The sequence below is a fragment of the Rhinolophus sinicus genome, linkage group LG04, assembly GCF_036562045.2.
Source record: "Rhinolophus sinicus isolate RSC01 linkage group LG04, ASM3656204v1, whole genome shotgun sequence".
NCBI classification, from domain to species: domain Eukaryota; kingdom Metazoa; phylum Chordata; class Mammalia; order Chiroptera; family Rhinolophidae; genus Rhinolophus; species Rhinolophus sinicus.
In genome coordinates, this window is record NC_133754.1 from 106,262,372 (window position 1) to 106,280,802 (window position 18,431).

Genomic DNA, 18,431 nt, shown 5'->3' on the forward strand with positions numbered 1-18,431 from the left:
CTCGTATCACCTCTAACCTGATCTTGCACCTCAAGACCCATCATAGGATGTGAACTGATGAGGATGGAGACCACACCCCATGCCTAGTAAGTACCTGACCAGACATCCCTTCCTCTAGGGCAGGTCACGAGAACTCTGGTGCCGAGGAGAGGCAGCCACACCTGAGGGAAGGGGGCCGAGGCAGTGTGTACACAGGTACCCACATAAGGCGAGTTGCCAAGCGCACCACTCCTCAGAGAAACAGCCTCCTGGTGAGTCATCAGGCCCTTCCTAAGAACAGCAGTTTGTGCCTGGGAGCGGCTCCTACAGGTAAGTGGATTGGAAGCTGAAAGCAGCACAGTCCAAAGCACTAAGGCTGGAATTCAATACCTTGTGATGACCACTGTGATTTGTTAAAGCAGAAAACGATAGCCACATTCCTGAACACTCCTGCAGAAACATCACTGATGAAAGTGTAATTAGAACCTGGCCAGCCAATCTCATCCACAAACAGAATGTGACTTACCTTTTGATAATTAAGAGGATGAGAGTAGTTTTAAATAGGCACCAGATAAAACTGATGCTAAAATCTCCTCCCCATGTTTTTTTCTTAATCTACATTTTTTCAGAATGTTAATTTTGTAAGGCTAGCCGAACATTTGAGCACATTTCCAAGTCTCCCCCAAATCTGTAGCACCCAACCCATTATCTTGTATGTAAATACTCATTAAACATGTGAATAAATGATTTGAAGAAAACAAGCAATGACACATATTGTGTTTTGTATAACTTAAACTTCCAGTAAAATAAATCTCTATATTCTAAGATGTCAGTGAGATAATTCAAACATTAAACTACAGCCCAGCATAGTACGAGATTCCTACTCAAAAGCCACTTTAATGGTTTGATTGGTGGTGAGGAGCAGGGGGCAGGGGCAGAACCTGTCTCATGGGACACAAGCTCCCTAGCAAACAGCTGATAAAGGCTAGCTAGGTGCTCAGTATAATAACTGCTAAATAAAATCAAATCAACGAAGCACTTGAAAGAACAAGAACATACCATCCTCTGGTCTGGTCAATGCCTTCGGCAATGAAGTCTGCAGGAAACACATCCTCAAACTCCCTCTTATTTTCAAATGGATAATGAACTTGAGCATAAGGCATGCTGCCACTCTCGAACCAACAGTCAAACACTTCAGAGATACGATGCAACGATCCCTTCCCACAGCGTGAAGGAATAGTCAGATGGTCGATGCTAATAAACAAAAAAGTAGCCATTTCTATTAATTTTAAGCACAACAAAACTTGCTGTTTAATTGCCAGCAGGAAACACAACGTCCTGACAAACTTTTTCTTTCAATTTCCATTTATTTCTGGTACGTGGGTAATGTCATTTTTTTCCAATATGAAAAAAAGCAAGTTCAATAAAAAACAGAAATTTGAAGTGTAGGGTAGGACAAAACCAGGGGTGAGGGTAAATGGCAATAGCTAAAGAGATGAGTTGTTGCCAAAAGATGGTGTGCTGTACCCTCTTCTCTGGGGAATGACTCAAACATTTACGTGGCAGGGCGTATACCTTTCCACACACAAGCTTTCATATGCATCTACAAACAGAAACATTGGCAGTTATGACAGACTTAAGGTTATATACCAAAGTCCCCTGTCACCTAACTCAGGACAGAGGTAACCACTCCTCAGTAAGACACAAGTCAGCAACAACCTGGAATTCGGCAAACCGGTGTTTCATTCCTACATGGAGCTCTGTGATCTGCTATACAGACTATGTCTTAACAGGCTAGGACCTAGCCTGATCCTCTCTGAATGACAGAACTGACATGAATCAAACATCCAGAACTGACCTCTCTCTGTGGAGATCTGAGACCTTTGCTCCTGACAGTTCTTCAAGTTCTGCTGTTGACCCAACGCATACCACCTGTCAAAACAAAGTTAAAAAGTAGGAATCACTGAGCCAGAGATCACACAGAGTTAATTTGTGTAATGCTCACATTTAGTTTTAAAACTGAAGCACAGTTGTCATCAACGTGTCTTACCCTCATGGAAGGCTGTATGCAGGTCACTGTCTGAAGAGGTGAGCAGATTTCACTTACTTGCTACCTACTCCTACATCAGACGGAGGCCGTACATTGAGAGGATTTTAAACATTCACAGCCATCATCTCTACAAGTATTTCCTGAGGGAGTACTATGTAGAAATCTTTGCCAACAATAACCAGAAGTAAAAAGCCTAGACTATTATTCTAAGGCATCTTAGTTTCCTCCTGGCACTTAAGTTTGGCTCTTTAATCTGAATCTTCCCAAGTCAAAGCTAGAACTAAATTACTGTGATGAATAAAAAGAATTATGTCACAAGATGCTAGGATTATGTCCAGGTAAGGAGGCTGAGAGATGGGCCCCGCTGGGGTACTCACAAAGGGGGGAATCACCTGACAGGGGCTGCACTGCCAGGCGCCGCTGTGGGTCTCAGCCAGGGCTGTCCGCTACCTAGCGAACAACCACGGCCTCTCCCGATCAGTCCTGAAAAGGATTCTGATCCAGCGGCTTCTCTGTTGCCTTTCAGGTCCCTCCACACAGAAGAATCACAGAGGTCCCTGGGCTGCTGCGGTTCACGACTGCTCTAGTGCTCTCAGCTGTCAGGGCTGGATGGAAGGGCCCATCATGGGAACATGTCTATAGTACTACCTACATAGGTTTATATAGACAGACACACACATACACTCACATAATCACTTGGTTTATACAGGTCTGCAATGCTTTGGTAATGTTTTTTAACTCTTCCTTTTTTTATAAGGTAGGTTTAATGCACTATAACTTAGTGCAGGGGCCAGAGTCCATGTTTTGTTCATCAGTAACTCACAAGAAGAAAAAGATCTGAGCAACACAAACAATTTACTGTGTGGTTTCCTTGAGAAAAAGACAAATTGCGTTCTCCGCTTTTACAAGGGAAATTTTAAAAAATTCTCTTAAATTACTGTAAAGTAAAAATTAAAAACCCTAATAATTCTTATTTATGTCATAATTATACGAAGCAATAATGAGGAAAAATAGATGAAATAAGAAAGGGGCAAATAAAAATAAAAATCATATTCTTCTACCCCATGTTCCAACGGCATGAACAAAAGTCTCCAGCAAAACCAACACGGGGACACACTGCCAGCCTCACCTCCTCGAAGTCCTCGCTGACCCACAGTGGGATAGGGGTGCCCCAGTATCTGTTTCTAGAAATTGCCCAGTCATGTGCATCTTTCAACCAATTTCCAAATCGCTTTTCTCGCACAAACTCTGGGACCCTGCAATAAACAGGTCAGATACACAATCACGTAAGAACATCAGTAAGTAAATTTGTAAACGAGGTCTGTACAAACCTTTGTATGACACTTTGTGAACCTAACACCCTGGAAACGCTGAGCTCACACGTAGGAAATGGTCTTTTGCACAGACAGACCAGGCGACCCACAGTGGAAGCTATGAACTCATCCCATGAAGAAGTTCTTTAATAGGAAACCCCACAGCACCCCCGCCCCCCTTTGTTCTTCAACTGGAGGACTGTCACAGTCCTTTGACCAGTCACCATGGTGTTAGTTAGCCTGGTCCCACTCAGGTCTAGTCTCTAGGTCATCGACACAATAACGCTTTACCTGTAACTCACTAGGAAGAGGCTCCCAATCACCTATGAGTCCCAACAGGCTAGGCTACCGGTAGCCGGTGGGTCGCCGCCTGTCCAGGCTCACCTACACTCAGTCCCCTTGGCATTGCACTTCAGGCTCTAGCAATGAGGCTCCTTAGAATGCAGCTTCCCATCCTACCGCCTTTGCTCGCACCATCCCTCCCGTTATAACCTTCACTCCATTTCAACCCTCCAAGCTCTACTGTCTCTGACTGGTAAATGTCTCCTTATCCTTTGAAGTTTGGCTTTGCAGGAAACCTTCCCAAGCTCAAGGCTGAGTTAGGTCCCAGATATCCTGTTGTCTGAGGTACTATGGTTACAGTCCTATATTATAAATGTCAGTTTATGGACCTGCACCCACCACGAGGCTACCCTACTAATATTCCATACCCAGCACTTCACACATTAGGGGAACTAAAGAGCTGCCTAGGTATAAAAACGGAAAAAACTGCTTTTTCTTGAAAAATTAAGTCACTTTGCTAGAAAATATAGAAAACTATAGCCATTTCCTTTTACAGCCCTGAGTTCTCCCCATTGTTCCAAAATCAAATGCAGTTTTTAAGGTGAGTTGGGTTGTAGTGGGAAGTAAGAAATAGTGATTACCCTCCAAACTCAGTGAAAAACATTCTTCTGGAACCATATATGTAGCCTTACTTCACTTTATGTTTGTACCTCTAGGTTGAAGTAACACCTGTCTGCAGTCAGATAGAGCTAAGACCTCGGCTTCTGTCCCCACAAAGCTTCTCCATGAAGCCAGCCTGCGCAAGACACCATCACCCCCATGGAACTCCATAAGAGTCACAGCAGTGCAGCTGATCCCTGAACAACATGGGTCCACTGAGACGCAGGTTGTTTTCAACTGTCTGTGCAGTTCAAACCCGTGTTATTCAAAGGTCAACTCGGAGGTCGGGAATCCACAGATGTGGAGGGTGACTATAGTTATACAAGGATTTGACTGCGCAGAGGTTGGCGCTCCTAAATGCCTGCGTTGTTCAAGGGTCTACTGTAATTATAAATGGCTTTTGTAGGTACATCCAAAAATAAACGTTTATCCTCAAAACGACTATTATTTTATTAAAGCTGACAAACTCTGAGAGTACAGCCAGATTTTTTTCAGTCATTCCATTCTGTAAATTAAATAAACAGCAGTTTCTCATTTCCACTGTTTTTATTTTTCTTTTAAAAAGCTTCTCTATATGCCTTATCATAAGAAGGACGCTACTTTGTTATATAATATCGATTTGTCCTCCTAAAGGTGCAGAATAAAAAAATAGGCATTCTTACAATATACAATAAAAGATGGCTATTAAAAGTATTGTAATTTGGGGGAAGTGCGAACCCATACTCACTAACTACAAGACAAAGGACATAATGAAGACACGTGTCACTGCTCACCAGTAGCACTGGTCGTTGTTACTCAGCAGCTGGCCCACCATGTGCTCTACCCGCACGAACCAGCTGGGCACTGCCTTGTAAATGAGGGGTGTGTCAGACCTGGGGAAGCAAACGTGAGAATGGGCTGGTGAGACAGAGGGATGAAGGCACCAGGCTCACAATGACCTTTATTTTCCTCCTGGAATCACCTCCACCCCTCCGGCTTTCTGCTCATGTTCATTCCCACTGCAAAACTAATGTGCAGGTCCTCAGTATTGGTCATTTCCCTCCAAAATACCAAAAAAGGCAAATGCTAATAAAAGAACAAGACAAGAACAAAAGTATAGTTCTGTTGCTGTGTGACAACTGTCTAAAAAATGAAGTCAACTTCAGCAAAGACGAAACGTGGAAACATGCCACTGAACATTCCATTTTCATCCATATCTTTTTTTTTCATCCATATCTTTATAATGCTCTTGTACGAAAATTTATATCACATATTTTTCACTAAATTCCATTCAAAAATTTTAGTGATGTATCTCATCCTAATGTGGCCACAATACAGAACATATTTGTATATATGAGATAACAGAAAACACACACACATACACAGGTCTCTGCCCCTGGTTCCTGGCACAGAGCTCCTGAAACCCTTGTAATTTCCTGGGTTATACCGTAGGACTGTCTTTTGTTCTAATGAGGTGACTCTGTGTGGGGTCCTGGATAAGGGCTGGTCACCAAAGAACAAGCCATGATAGAAACTTGGAATTTTCAGCCCCGCCCTCCATCCTTCTGAGAGGGAAGAAGGGCTGAAAATGGAGTTAATGATCCATCATGACTCATGATGAAACCTCCATAAAAATCTCAAAAGTATAGGGGTTAGGAAGCTTTCAAGTTGGTGAAAGTACTGGGAGGGTGACACACCCCTACTCCATGGAGACAGAAGCTCCTGTACTCAGGACCCTCCCAGACCTCACTCTATGTATCTCTTTATCTAGCTGTTTATCTGTACCCTTTATTATGTCATTTAATCAACTGGTAAATGTAAGTAAGTGTTTTCCGGAGTTCTGTAAGCCTCTCTAGAAAATCAGGAGTCGGTAGTTGGAACCTCGGATCTACAGTTGGTACGTCAGGGGACAACCTGGGTTTTCGACTGGCACCTGGAGAAAGAGAGACAGACAGAGAGACAGAGAGAGAGAGAGAGAGAGAGAGAGAGAGAGAGAGAGAGAGAGAGAGAGGAGGAGAGAGGAGAGAGGAGCTAGGAGAGAGGAGAGAGGAGCTAGGAGAGAGGAGAGAGACAGACAGAGATGGAATCTTATGGGACTGAGCCCTTCTATGGGATCTGATGCTATCTCTGGATAGATAGTGTCAGCATTCAGTTAAATTGTAGGACATCCAGCTGGTATCGCAGAAACACTAGTTGGTGTGGGGAAAAACCTAAACAATTTTGGTGACCAAAAGTGTCAGAAATGAAGTGTTTTATTTGAGTGGTAAAGGAGACTAACAGGATAAAGAAACACAGTAGGAAAGAACTGGGTTTTTCTCTGTGGCACAGGAGACTACTATATTTCTCACACTACTCCTGAGGAAAGAAATAACTGTATGCATTTACAAAATTCTTCTTGAAACAAGAAGGCAGTTTCTAAACACTAACTCAAAGAATACAAATGAGATGGGAACCACAAACTGATGGGATGGGCACACGTATTAAGTGTATCTACAAATCTAAAGCTCTAGCTGCAACACAGTTTTCATTTCATTTCTTCTCACCTCCAGCAGAAAGGGTAGTTGTGAGTGAAGGTGGTGGCGACAAGAAGTCGGCCTTGTTCCTTCAGGGTCCTGATAACATTTTTGTCAGCATCCTGTCAAAAAAATTAAAATCCAGCCATTAAAATATCCTATAATACTTAGTAACACAATATAATTACTAAAATCTGATATTTGGATACCTTTATTATGAGTAAAAGGCACAAATAAATTATAAAAATATTTGGTCTGTATTTTAGCCACTGTGTCACTTCACATACTTTTAAGTACATTCCATACATTCAAGGTAGTGAAGTTTTCGATCAGCAATGATTACCCCATGGTCACAAAGTTGCTTCATAAGTCCCAAAAAAAGAGCCCCGTTTTTCTAATTCCTATGCTTGAAACTATAGCACGCTTCCTCTGAAGAGACTAGACCCTTGGAATGTAGCTGATAATATCTGTCTATCTTTCCTGATTTTGTGCTGAAACAAAACAAAACAAAACAAAACAAAAACAACTTCCTGGAAAAAAATCCCAGATGTGGAAGCTATCTGATAAAAACTGATTAATGAAAAAAGTATGACAAAAGTGACATCTTTCTATGTCATCCAGTCACAGAACAGACCTTCACATACTGTCCCACGAAATCTGTCACTTCAGCTGTGAAACAGCCTGAAGCATCCACAGGGCAAACAGGGACAGAGTCTTTCTGAATGATGTTGAAGTCCATACAGACTCGATAGTCATCCTGGGAAAGGAAAGGCGGTGGGGGAAGGAAGGAAGAATGAAACAGTTTAAGTGGGTGGGGCAAGAGGGGACAAAATGATCAGGCCGAGAGGAGTCTGTGGGTCCCCAGTGGGTACTGCATTGGCAGCTGTGACTGTGTACACTCTCACGGTGCCAGGCACTCTTTACAGAAGATTCCATTTAATCCCTGCACGTCTCCAGACAGGCAGGTCCTAACACCCTGTTACAGAGGAGGAAAAGGAAATCCAGCCAGGCCAAGTAACTTACCCTGGGACTACCCAGGTCTTTGACTGAGCACAAGGTCTGGTTTGCTCTAAAACACGTGCCCTTAATCCCTACACTCTTCTATTTTATTCATTTACAAATTACATTAAAAGGATTATATTTTTTAAAAAATTGCTCTGGGCAAAATTTAAAATTAGCCACACTGTAGAGCTCTGAGAAGAGAGGTGAAATTCTCCCTTCAGATCATGAAGTATTTTGTCAAGAACACAGCAGTGATGATGGAACCTGTCCACAATTTGATGGTTATGGTGACAGCACACCCCTATGCCATTGTCCAAACTCACAGAACTGCATACCACGAAGAGCAAAGTGTACGGTAAGTAAATCATGAAGGAATGAAAATACAGCCTGCCTTTTAGAAAGACTAAACACCTAACAACACATAGAAGTTAGCCCATCCTTTTCAGAAAACAGCTCTGGGTGAAAAGGAATCAAAGACGCAAATTTTATAAGCTGTCCCTGGGGGCATGAGCCTGAAAACAGGCTGACCCCATGGCTTAAACGAGAATGGTGACGACAATACACACACACACACACACACACACACACACACACACACACGGTGATGACTCAGTGGCCACTCACATTTACTTCTTATAAATACACTTGCAAGATTTATACTACTCACAGCGCCGAAGTAAGGAGCTTGATGTACAACCCCGGTGCCTTCTTCTTCCCTCACGTAGTTGTCAACAAGCACAGTAAAAGCCCCATTCTCTTTACACTGGAAAAGAAATGTTAGCAGGCTTAAAGGATGAAACACTACCATACGACAATATTAATTTAGTAAGTTTTTAAAGCCTGAAAAAACATTTAACATGCGAAATTATTTTTAGCAATGGAAATGACAATAACTCAGATTGGGAAGAAATATGCTAATTCTATACATTAATTCCATGAAAAATGATTCATCACTTGTAAGTAATTATCTGAGACTTGCAGAGAATTTTCTAACTTCCTTAGTACAAAATGGGCTTTGTCATTAATTCTTCTGGACATGCTGCACCCCCAGCATGTAGTTTATCAAACAGCCTCAGAGAATATACAGACTCCTAAACTCTGCCGTTCTTGCTATACAGTTGACCGTTGAACAATGCAGGGGTTAGGAACACCGACCCCCATGTACTCGAAACCTGAGTATAACTTTTAACTCTACAGTTGGCCCTTCGCATCCTTGTATTCCACCAACTGCAAATAGAAAACCGTATTCTCAATCTGCAGATGCTCTGGGAATGTGAAAAACTGTTTTTGATCCACGGTTGGTTAAGTAAAATCTGTGTATAAGTGAACCCGCACAGTTCAAACCCTTGTTCAAGGGTCAACTGTATTTTCAATCACTGCATATGCTTTGCTTCTCTTTCTCCTTCCAGACCAACTCAAGTTATTCAGTTGTAGAAGGCAAACCTTGAGGGAGCTAAGAGTTACAAATTGTATTTACAGGCATTCCACCCTCTGTAACACTTTGAGGGGATTTCCTTTGCAACAATAAAGTCAGGTTAATAAATATAAGGCTATATACCTACCTTTTTCTCCCTTCATCTCTTAGTATTTTTCACCTACCCTTTGTTTTAGCCAAACTGACCCTTTGCTTTCTCCTCTCTACCTTTGTAAAAAGTACTTTCAGAAATGATTTGCACAATTAAACCTGTAATCCTGTGAAAAAGGTATTAGTGTTTCCATGTTTTAAAAATATTCTGGTTGTATTTGCATCTCACGGGTGAACAACTCACAACAAAGATGAGACGGTTTGCCCAAATCACATAACCAGCCATGATGAAGGCAGGACCTGAAACAAAGTCTTCCGGTTCCAAATACAGTATCATCTTCAACTACATCACAGCTCTGTAACTGTTTAACACTTGTTTAACACTAAACATATAAAATCACCATAAATTTTTAATTGCTGTGACCCGAATCACTTGGGATGTTGGGGCATGGTATAACAGGTGCCGAAAGGTATTTCTTCCATGGTTTACACATGGAGAGAGAATATGTGTGTCCTTAGAACCTTAGAGTCCATAGGAAGGAACAAGGAACCCAAAGTATCTTACTGTTTGTAACTGTAGAACAAGATACCCCACACTGATTCCTACCTCTCAGGGTTCAGCTCTGGATCTGGCCCTGCTGAAGCTGAGGGGGGTCCGCAGTCACCAGACAGCGGCAGTGCTGCCTCCCAAACATATACAGCACCCACTCTCATAGCTCCTATTTAATATTTCAGAACACGTGTATTGTAGGTATACAACAGAATTTGAAGCATCTATCTAAAATTCATGGAAGGTCCCGGAAATTTCAGGAAGCTAACTGAGTGGATGGGTGTTATTCAACTTAATTCTACATACTGAGTACTTATTCCAGACAGACCTCTGACTGAACTGAAAGTTCCTATCTAGAGTGTCCATGTGCATTTTCTGAGAGGGTTGAGCTTTCCACAGGTTCTCAACAGGGTCTGTGGTTCAGAAAGGTTAAGAGTCACCGATTTACTGGAAGAATTTTAAAACAAAAACAAATACAAATATGCAATTATATATGAGAAGAATGCAGTAATGACGTTTTTTCAGAAGGAGAAACCAAAGGGGCATTTCAGAAAACAGTTTTTCAGGTGGCATGAGTTCAGCCTTTACAAGTGGGTTGAACTCCAGCAGATACCACATGACAGAAAGATGAGGGATTTTTTTTTAAACAGAAGGAAAACTTAATGAAAACAAAGGCAGGGAGGGAGGGAAAAAAAGGCAGTTTGCGCAAAAGATATATTTAGAGCAACACTAAGGGCTGTGACTAGGAAGCATGTCTGACTCGTGGAGAATGGAAAACACCAGCGAGGAACGTGCTGGCAAGCGTGTACAGGAAGGGGCCACACCAGGCAGGGCACAGGGGGTCCCACTCAGAGCAAGGAGACCAGGAGCATGGGGAGACCTGTGTGCAAGAGAAAGAGGTGGGTGGGAGCAGTACTGTCTGTGGTAACCAAGCTCTATCCCGCACTGAACCAGGACAGGCAGGTGGGAAAACGTTTTATCCTGGCCGGGGGCGTACGGTGTGCCAGCTCCTGCTATGCACAGCTGAATGTAATCTTTACCCAAGTGAAAAGGCCATCTGAGGGTGCTGCTCAGCATTTTACTCCAAGACCTATTAATAAAGACCAGCAGGGAACTCCTGCTGACCCTGTTCCTTTCTTGGTGGCGGGGTCTGCAACTACAGATGAGAATTCTGTTGTCAGAAAATGAAAACTACATAAAACAGCTTTCTGATTCCTAAAAAAACTAAGTTACTAAATGTCTGAGCTTTGTTGCGGTGCTAGATTTCAAGCACCCACCTTGTCAGCTTCCTTGAAATGAACTCTATTTACTTTTGCACACAGTTTTATTCTGAGCACTATTCTAAATCTATAAAACACAAAAAAAACCCTCATTCCTGGGTGGTATGTAGACTATAAACAATAAAAATATACACACAGAAATCTTTTTTTTTGTTTTTTTTTCTTTTTTGTTTTTTTTCAGAAATCTTACCAAAGTGATTTTGTTATGTAATTTGAGAAAAAGATTTTAAATATCCTATAGGATTTTAATTATTAGAACAAGAAGGCAATGCAAACAGAATTGAATTTCGTTTTATACTAGCAGACTTGAATTCAGGAACACTCATACGAACAATGTAACAACAAGGCAATGCGAATACCACTCCAGTTACCACCATATCCCTCCAGTTAGCAGATACAGTGGTACCTCGGTTTGCAAACGTAATCCATTCGGGAAGTCGGTTCGAGTTCTGAAACGTTTGAAAACCAAGGCACAGTTTCACCATAGAAAGTAATGCAAAATGGATTAATCCTTTCCAGACCTTTAAAGTCAACCCCTAAAACTGCAAATTTAGCATGAATTTTACTATCTAATACCATAGATCCATAAAATTTACAGCGTTCGTACACCGAAAAGTTCATCAACGTAGACATTCGAAAACCAAGGTACTACTGTACTGTACATTGGCTGTGGAAACCCCTGCAGTAGAGGTCCCTATGCTCACCTTCACAAAATAGTCAAACAGGGGCCTGTATTTCTTGCCTTTGAGAGAGGCACCAGGAAATCTAGAAAAAGGAGAAAGGCAAACACAATTAGATTTAAACTGTCAAAGAAATGAGGCTGCAGCCACACATCAAGTCACTACTCCCTTCTGGTTTACTTGTTCCTTAGTCACAATGCTTAAGTACTCAGTATTTCAACCAACACTAGTAATATAAGGAAGGGGCATGAGGACTGGTTTTCAGAAGAAACTAGGAGCTTGGATTCCAAGCCTGCTGCCTACAGCTCCAAGACACAGAACTCAGGCAGACGCTAATCAATGACATAGCAAATCAGTGAAAGACCAGAGATTCCATTAGGACCATCCACGTAGTAAAGGCCATGGAAAGAAAACACAGTTTGTGCTTTACAAGAGTTAAAGACAAACCTGCCCCTATCCTTCTTGCATCTTACTGAAGTTAAAGATAAACTTAACCATAGTTTTTCTCCCTTCCCCCACTCCCCCATACCAATGAATTCTCCATGGAAGCAGAAAATACACATAAAAACCCTAGCCTGGAATGGAGGGAGTCTCTCTTCCACTAGCCACAGAAAACCACTCTGGCTATAGAATGGCCTTTTTTTTCCTAACTGACTCTGCTAAATAAACTTATCTCTACTTTAAACTCTGTATCGGCTCACATTTGAATTCTTCCCTACATGAAACCAAGGACCCTCTTTTCCTGCAACATTAGCACTTAAAACTAAACTTGAATAATACAGCTTTTAGATAATAGAGTGTTTTACTTTTTCAAACTAAAGACACACACCTATGCACAAATCAATGACTTGTTTATTTACCTTTCAAGGATCTCATAGTCACTCTCCAATTTATAGAGGGCTGGTAATCGGGCTTCCATTAAAATGAGTAATTTTCCTCTGACAACATCTATAAGAACAATGGAAAAAGTGGACTTCAGTGATATTCAGACTTTAGCTTACTCCAAAAACATACATCAGCATACTTTTTTCTTCAGGTTCTCCTCTATCATCTTGTATCACACTGCATCCAGTGTGCTCAGCACTGACAGAAAAATACTAAAAAGAATGCTAGGACACGCTGCTTCCTAGACACGAAAAAGACAAAAACATCAAAAGCTATAAGGCAGCTCATTAGTTGTTGTGAATTGCACCTCTGTCCATTTTAAGTAAATCAATATTTTCTCCTACCAAAGGTAATATATGGGAATGTTTCAAAGTCATAATGTGAACATGCCAAGAAGCTCACAGATTAACTTGGTAATCTCACCCACCCTTAGGCACTCATTTGAGTGCCTGTTCTTCCAGGCATTTTTCTACATATATAGTAACATACATGTTATGTGAATGGGTTATTTTAAAAAAAATAATTGTGGGATATAACTCAATATAGTTTTGTAATTTGTTGTCATGTAATATATTGTGAACATCTTTTCATGTATCAGCACACATATATCTTTCTCATTCTTCTAGATAGCTCTATAATACTCCATTTTAATGGAAGTACAAGTTAGTTTTTACCATATCAACCAATACTAGACATTTCAGAAGTTTCCAAATGATTACTACTATAAACAGCAGGATAATAAGTATCCTTATATGTATCTTTGTCCTTACTGGAACAGAAAAACTGGAACAAATGTATAAACATTTAAAATTTAATAGATACTGACAAATTGCCTTACAAAAACTTAGGTAAGTTAAACTGCCACCTATAAAGTATGACATACCGAAGAATTTACTAGAGTCTACGATATACATTTAGCTCGCTTTAAGAAAAATGAGAATCTATGATTCATTCATTAAAAAACTGCTATAAATAATTCTGCCAATCACTAGCTCTGACCCCCAGAAACTTCTTAATAAATGGACCCTACATTTTTGGAATAAAACTCAGGACACATGGTCCACCAAGTACCAGAGGGCACATCCAGGCAGAGGAAAGACAAGATGATTGAAACCTCAGCCAGAAGGCCCCTAAGACTGTCAGGCTCACACAGAATGGCCACATCTCTGAGGTGACACAGGTAATCTGTGCAGACGGGATGAACCTGTCCGGAGAAGTAGCTGGGCACCAGACCCAGGTTCTGTGTGGACAACAGCCCTTTCCCAGCAGGTATCCCCTAACAAACCAACTCTTGGTCCTCTTCATTCCCAAGGCACAGCTAAATAATAATAAAAACACCTGTTTTCTCACCCGCAATTCTCTCCCATTCCTTTCTCAGTATTTTGCTCTTGCCAGCAAAAGCTACTGTGGATCAAGCAAATTGTCATCAGGCGGATTTTCTTTTTTTTTCTTTTAAGATTGTTTTTTTTATTGGGGAAGGGGAACAGGACTTTATTGGGGAACAGTGTGTACTTCCAGGACTTTTTTCCAAGTCAAGTTGTTGTTCTTTCAGTCTTAGTTGTGGAGGGCGCAGCTCAGCTCCAGGTCCAGTTGCCATTGCTAGTTGCAGGGGGCGCAGCCCACCATCCCTTGCGGGACTCGAGGAGTTGAACTGGCAACCTTGTGGTTGAGAGCCCACTGGCCCATGTGGGAATCGAACCAGCAGCCTTCGGAGTTAGGAGCATGGAGCTCCAACTGCCTGAGCCACTGGGCCGGCCCAGATTTTCTTTTTCTGGCTATGCATTTTTATTTCCCTGGCTTCCCCCTCCCTCCATAAACTATCAAAACCTGAAGGTATTGATCTTCCTTTTTCATATAAATCTTTCTGGAAAGGGCCTCATTGAGACTACAGTTAACTTTCTACAAGGGAATATTTGAAAGGCACAAAGTCAAGGTCTGGTACTGGTTCTGTGATATTAAAATTTGTAACATATAGCGGGGGTGCCAAAAAAAGTATACACATGAGTAGTATTCATCTTTTATTATTGAGTATTACAATTTTAATACAGTTTTTTCCTTTCTTAAAATGTGTATACATATTTTTGGTGCCCTCTGTATTTGGTCTTAGTCCCTGTTCTAGGCAGAGCTCCTAAAACCCTTAGACTTTCCTAAGTGATGAGAGCCACATTCGTCCCACCCTTGTTCCATGGGGACAGAAGCTCCTGTGCTCAAAACCCTTCCAGACTTCACCCTCTGTACTTCTTCGTCTGGCTGCTCATCTGTATCCTTTATCATACCCTTTTATAATAAACTGGTAATCTAATAAGTACAATATTTCTGAGTTCTGTGATCTGCGTAACCAAATTAAATGAACCTGAGGAGGCCAGAAGCATAGGTGACGACCTGGACTTGTGTGACTGGAGTCTAAAGTGGGGATGCGGTGGTGGGAGAGTCTTGTAGGACTGAGCCCTTAACCTGTGGATCTGATGCTAACTCCACATTCAAGTATCTGAACTCAGCAAACTGCTTGGCGGTATTAAAAAAACACACACCAGAGATTCCTAATAATGATGAGATGCCACCACTCTAATTCTCTGTTTTATAATAGGGGCATGATGTGCAAAGGTGTATTAAAATCTGAAAATTATAAGGAAAGTTTACTTTTTGTATCTGTGTACTATTTTAATTTTTTTTGTTACATTTTCAATCTGTTAAATAGAAAACCACAGGCCCAAAATGGTAACTCAGGCTAAAAGCCCATGATACCAAACCTAGACTTATTACCTGACCTAATAGCTGCTTCAACTTCTCTCAGAAACATAATCTTAATCGACCAGTTTGGAATTTTCTGGTCAACACCAATGAAGTAATCTGTCACCTGGGCTCTCTCCATCCCTTCCCATCCCCACAGAAAGATGAGGCAATCTGCATGATAAAAAAAAACCTTGCCATTCACCTCCCACCCCAAAGACGTCCTGGTCTAAAAATGATCCTTCCTTTTCTTCCCCTAATAGCTCTATTTCCCCACCATTCTTCCTACGGAAACCCGCCATTTTGTACAACCCTAGGAGTTCTCTTCTAGTGGTTAGACAGGATACTGCCCACTTAATAAGCCAATTAGACCTTCAAATTTACTTGGCTGAATTTTGTTTTTTAACAGATTAGAAATGAAAAAACAAAAAACAAACAAACAAAACCCCTCAAAAAAACTCTTTTAGAGGTTATTTTCTGAATGTCTAGCACTTTCTCAAAAACTATTATTTTTACTCCAAAAAGAAATGTCAATTTCATTTTTTCCCCCCAAAACATGTCAAAATTATCTTATCCATACCAATCATGAGTAACCAGGCTCACACTTACCTTTAATCTTCACATATTGCATATCTGGATTAACACACAGGGCAAGGTTACTAGGTAGAGTCCAGGGAGTAGTTGTCCAAGCAACCAAAGATATATTTTCATCTTCCTCCAAAGGGAAAGTTACAAATACTGAAGGATCTTGAACATCCTGAAATAAAATGACGTGAGTATTTTTTTACAAAATGCATAATAGCCACGAAAGAAAAAGGAATTAATCCTCAAGAATAAATCGATTTCATAATAAATGGCCTTTATAAAACCATTTGCCATATTTATAAAAATAAAATACAAGGCAAGAAATTTTTTTCTAATGTACTTTAAAAGTTTTAACAATTACTTTAGTAAAATTAAATTACATGTCGCACAACATTTTGGTCAGTGGACAACATATATAGTGGTGATCCCGTAAGACAATAATGGAGCTGAAAAATTCCTACCATCTAGTGATGACATACCCTTCCTAAGGTAGTAAGGCAAAACTTTACACAAGTACTTAGCATTGTGTTAAAGTTGCCTGCAGTATTTAGTACAGTTAACAGGCTGTATAGGTTTCTAGCCTAGGAGCTGTAGGAGAACAGAATTTGTCATCCCCAAATATGTCTATTTGGCAGAAGGATTATTTTAGGCTGATTAATTTTGAGACATGGGAGAAGCTCTGAAAACCAAGTAGCAGTTACCCTTTGTAAAAGACATTTATACTTGTAAGAGAAATCACCATTTGTAAGGGTGTCACCTCTCCAGGCAGAGGAAGTATATTTAGAAACTCTTATCAATGCATAAGACAACTATGTAAATCTGCAGAACAACTTTACCTTTGTTTACTTTGCTTTTCCTTGTCACCTCCCATAACTGACTGCCCCCACCCCCAGCATATTTTGTCTTTAGCTGAAGAGGGTAGTTAAGGTGGTGACTTCAGCTGTTTTGGCAGGTTACTTGGCTTTCCTGGGTCTCTCCCATGTATATAAGACATATACATGTTATTAAACCTTTTTTGTTTTCCTCCTGTTAATCTTTTATTACAAGGATGTCTCAGCCAAGAACCCAGAGGAGTACAGGAAAATTATTTTTCCTCCTCTGCAGTGGAATAGGCTATACCATACACCCTAAGTGTGTAGTAGGCTATACCACCTAGGTTTGTGAAATTGCACAAAAATAAATTCTCCTAAAAGATCCTTAAGCAAAGCATGACTGTAGTCACAAACAAAACATTTTAAGTGTATCAAGAGGGATATATAATTGAGGTTTTGCTATTTCAATGATCTATTTTATAAGTCCAGAAAGAGGTAGGTCAACAAGACAATTGTTTTGGAAAATAGTTATTCTTTATTCCAAAAGTCACTTTGAAACATCATATACTTGAAATTGCAATATGCCAAAACTGTAACAGGGTGAAATGGTTGGCCTCTCTGACTCCATCTTGCTTATGCCTGCTTTGTTCCCATGGCCTTCAGGTTAATAGCTTCTGTTTGGTCTTGCATATAGACATGCTAATCATTAGAGGAATTCTGCTTGTGGCTTGAGTTATATAAAAATAGTCCCTTATGGGGCGGCTGGCTCAGTTGGTTAAAGCGCGAGCTCTTAACAACAAGGTTGCTAGTTCAATTCCCGCATGGGATGGTGGGCTGCGCCCCCTGCAACTAAAGATTGAAAATGGAGACTGGACTTCGGGCTGAGCTGCGCCCTCCACAACTAGATTGAAGGACAACTAGTTTGAGCTGATGGGCCTTGGAGAAGCGTGCTGTCCCCCAATATTTCCCAATAAAATTTATTAAAAAAAAACACACAAAAAAACCAGGCCCTTATGGGAAACTACCTCTTCTGTGGAGATAAGGGAAGTATGTGCAAAAATAATGATTTGTCTATCAAAGATTTGACCTGCTTCACATCAACTAGAATCAACAGACTAAGAACAAAGAAGTTTCACATCTAACTAGGACTCCTGCTGGCACCCAGGTGTCTGTGGGTGTCAGTCACCTCTTGCCCCACCTGTTGCCCATTCCCTTGACTTAAAAGAAGGCTGAATTCTGTATTTTCTTAAGAGGGTCCTTTAGGACGCTAGTCTGCCATCTTCTTGGCTTGCTGGCTTTCCGAGTAAGTAGCTTTCTTTGCCATAACCCCTTTTCACTTGACTCATTGGTTGTTATGTGGCAAGCAGTACGAGCTTGGACTCGGTTACAAAATTAATTCAGTTCATTAAAGAAAAACAACCAAAACAAACCTTAGTGGCAACAAATATACAATCAGTGAATTCCTACAGTGAAAAAGGAAAATGCCAAGTCTTGGCAGGATGCAGGTAAGCAGAACTGTCTAGTGGGAGTACAAATCAGTATAACCACTTTGGAGCACTCTGTTAGAATGGGGAGAAGCAAATCACAGCCCACAAGCCAAATCTGG

General features: G+C 40.9%; 1 protein-coding gene across 6 annotated transcripts in view; it reads right to left on the minus strand.

Annotated features, from left to right (window-relative positions):
- IARS1 (isoleucyl-tRNA synthetase 1) overlaps window positions 1-18,431 on the minus strand; it is an 89,571-nt gene that overhangs the window by 45,556 nt on the left and 25,584 nt on the right. For all 6 annotated transcript variants that reach the window (XR_012495644.1, XR_012495645.1, XM_019713835.2 and 3 more), the window contains 10 exons: window positions 16,038-16,185; window positions 12,674-12,761; window positions 11,838-11,898; window positions 8,446-8,541; window positions 7,411-7,533; window positions 6,807-6,898; window positions 5,058-5,156; window positions 3,159-3,285; window positions 1,838-1,911; window positions 1,039-1,233 (listed from right to left, as the gene is read on the minus strand). Coding sequence is in view for 4 of the 6 variants with exons in the window: in XM_019713835.2 (XP_019569394.1) it covers window positions 1,039-1,233; window positions 1,838-1,911; window positions 3,159-3,285; window positions 5,058-5,156; window positions 6,807-6,898; window positions 7,411-7,533; window positions 8,446-8,541; window positions 11,838-11,898; window positions 12,674-12,761; window positions 16,038-16,185 (1,103 nt within the window). In the remaining 2 variants the exon portion in view is untranslated. The remainder of the gene's footprint in view (window positions 1-1,038; window positions 1,234-1,837; window positions 1,912-3,158; window positions 3,286-5,057; window positions 5,157-6,806; window positions 6,899-7,410; window positions 7,534-8,445; window positions 8,542-11,837; window positions 11,899-12,673; window positions 12,762-16,037; window positions 16,186-18,431) is intronic.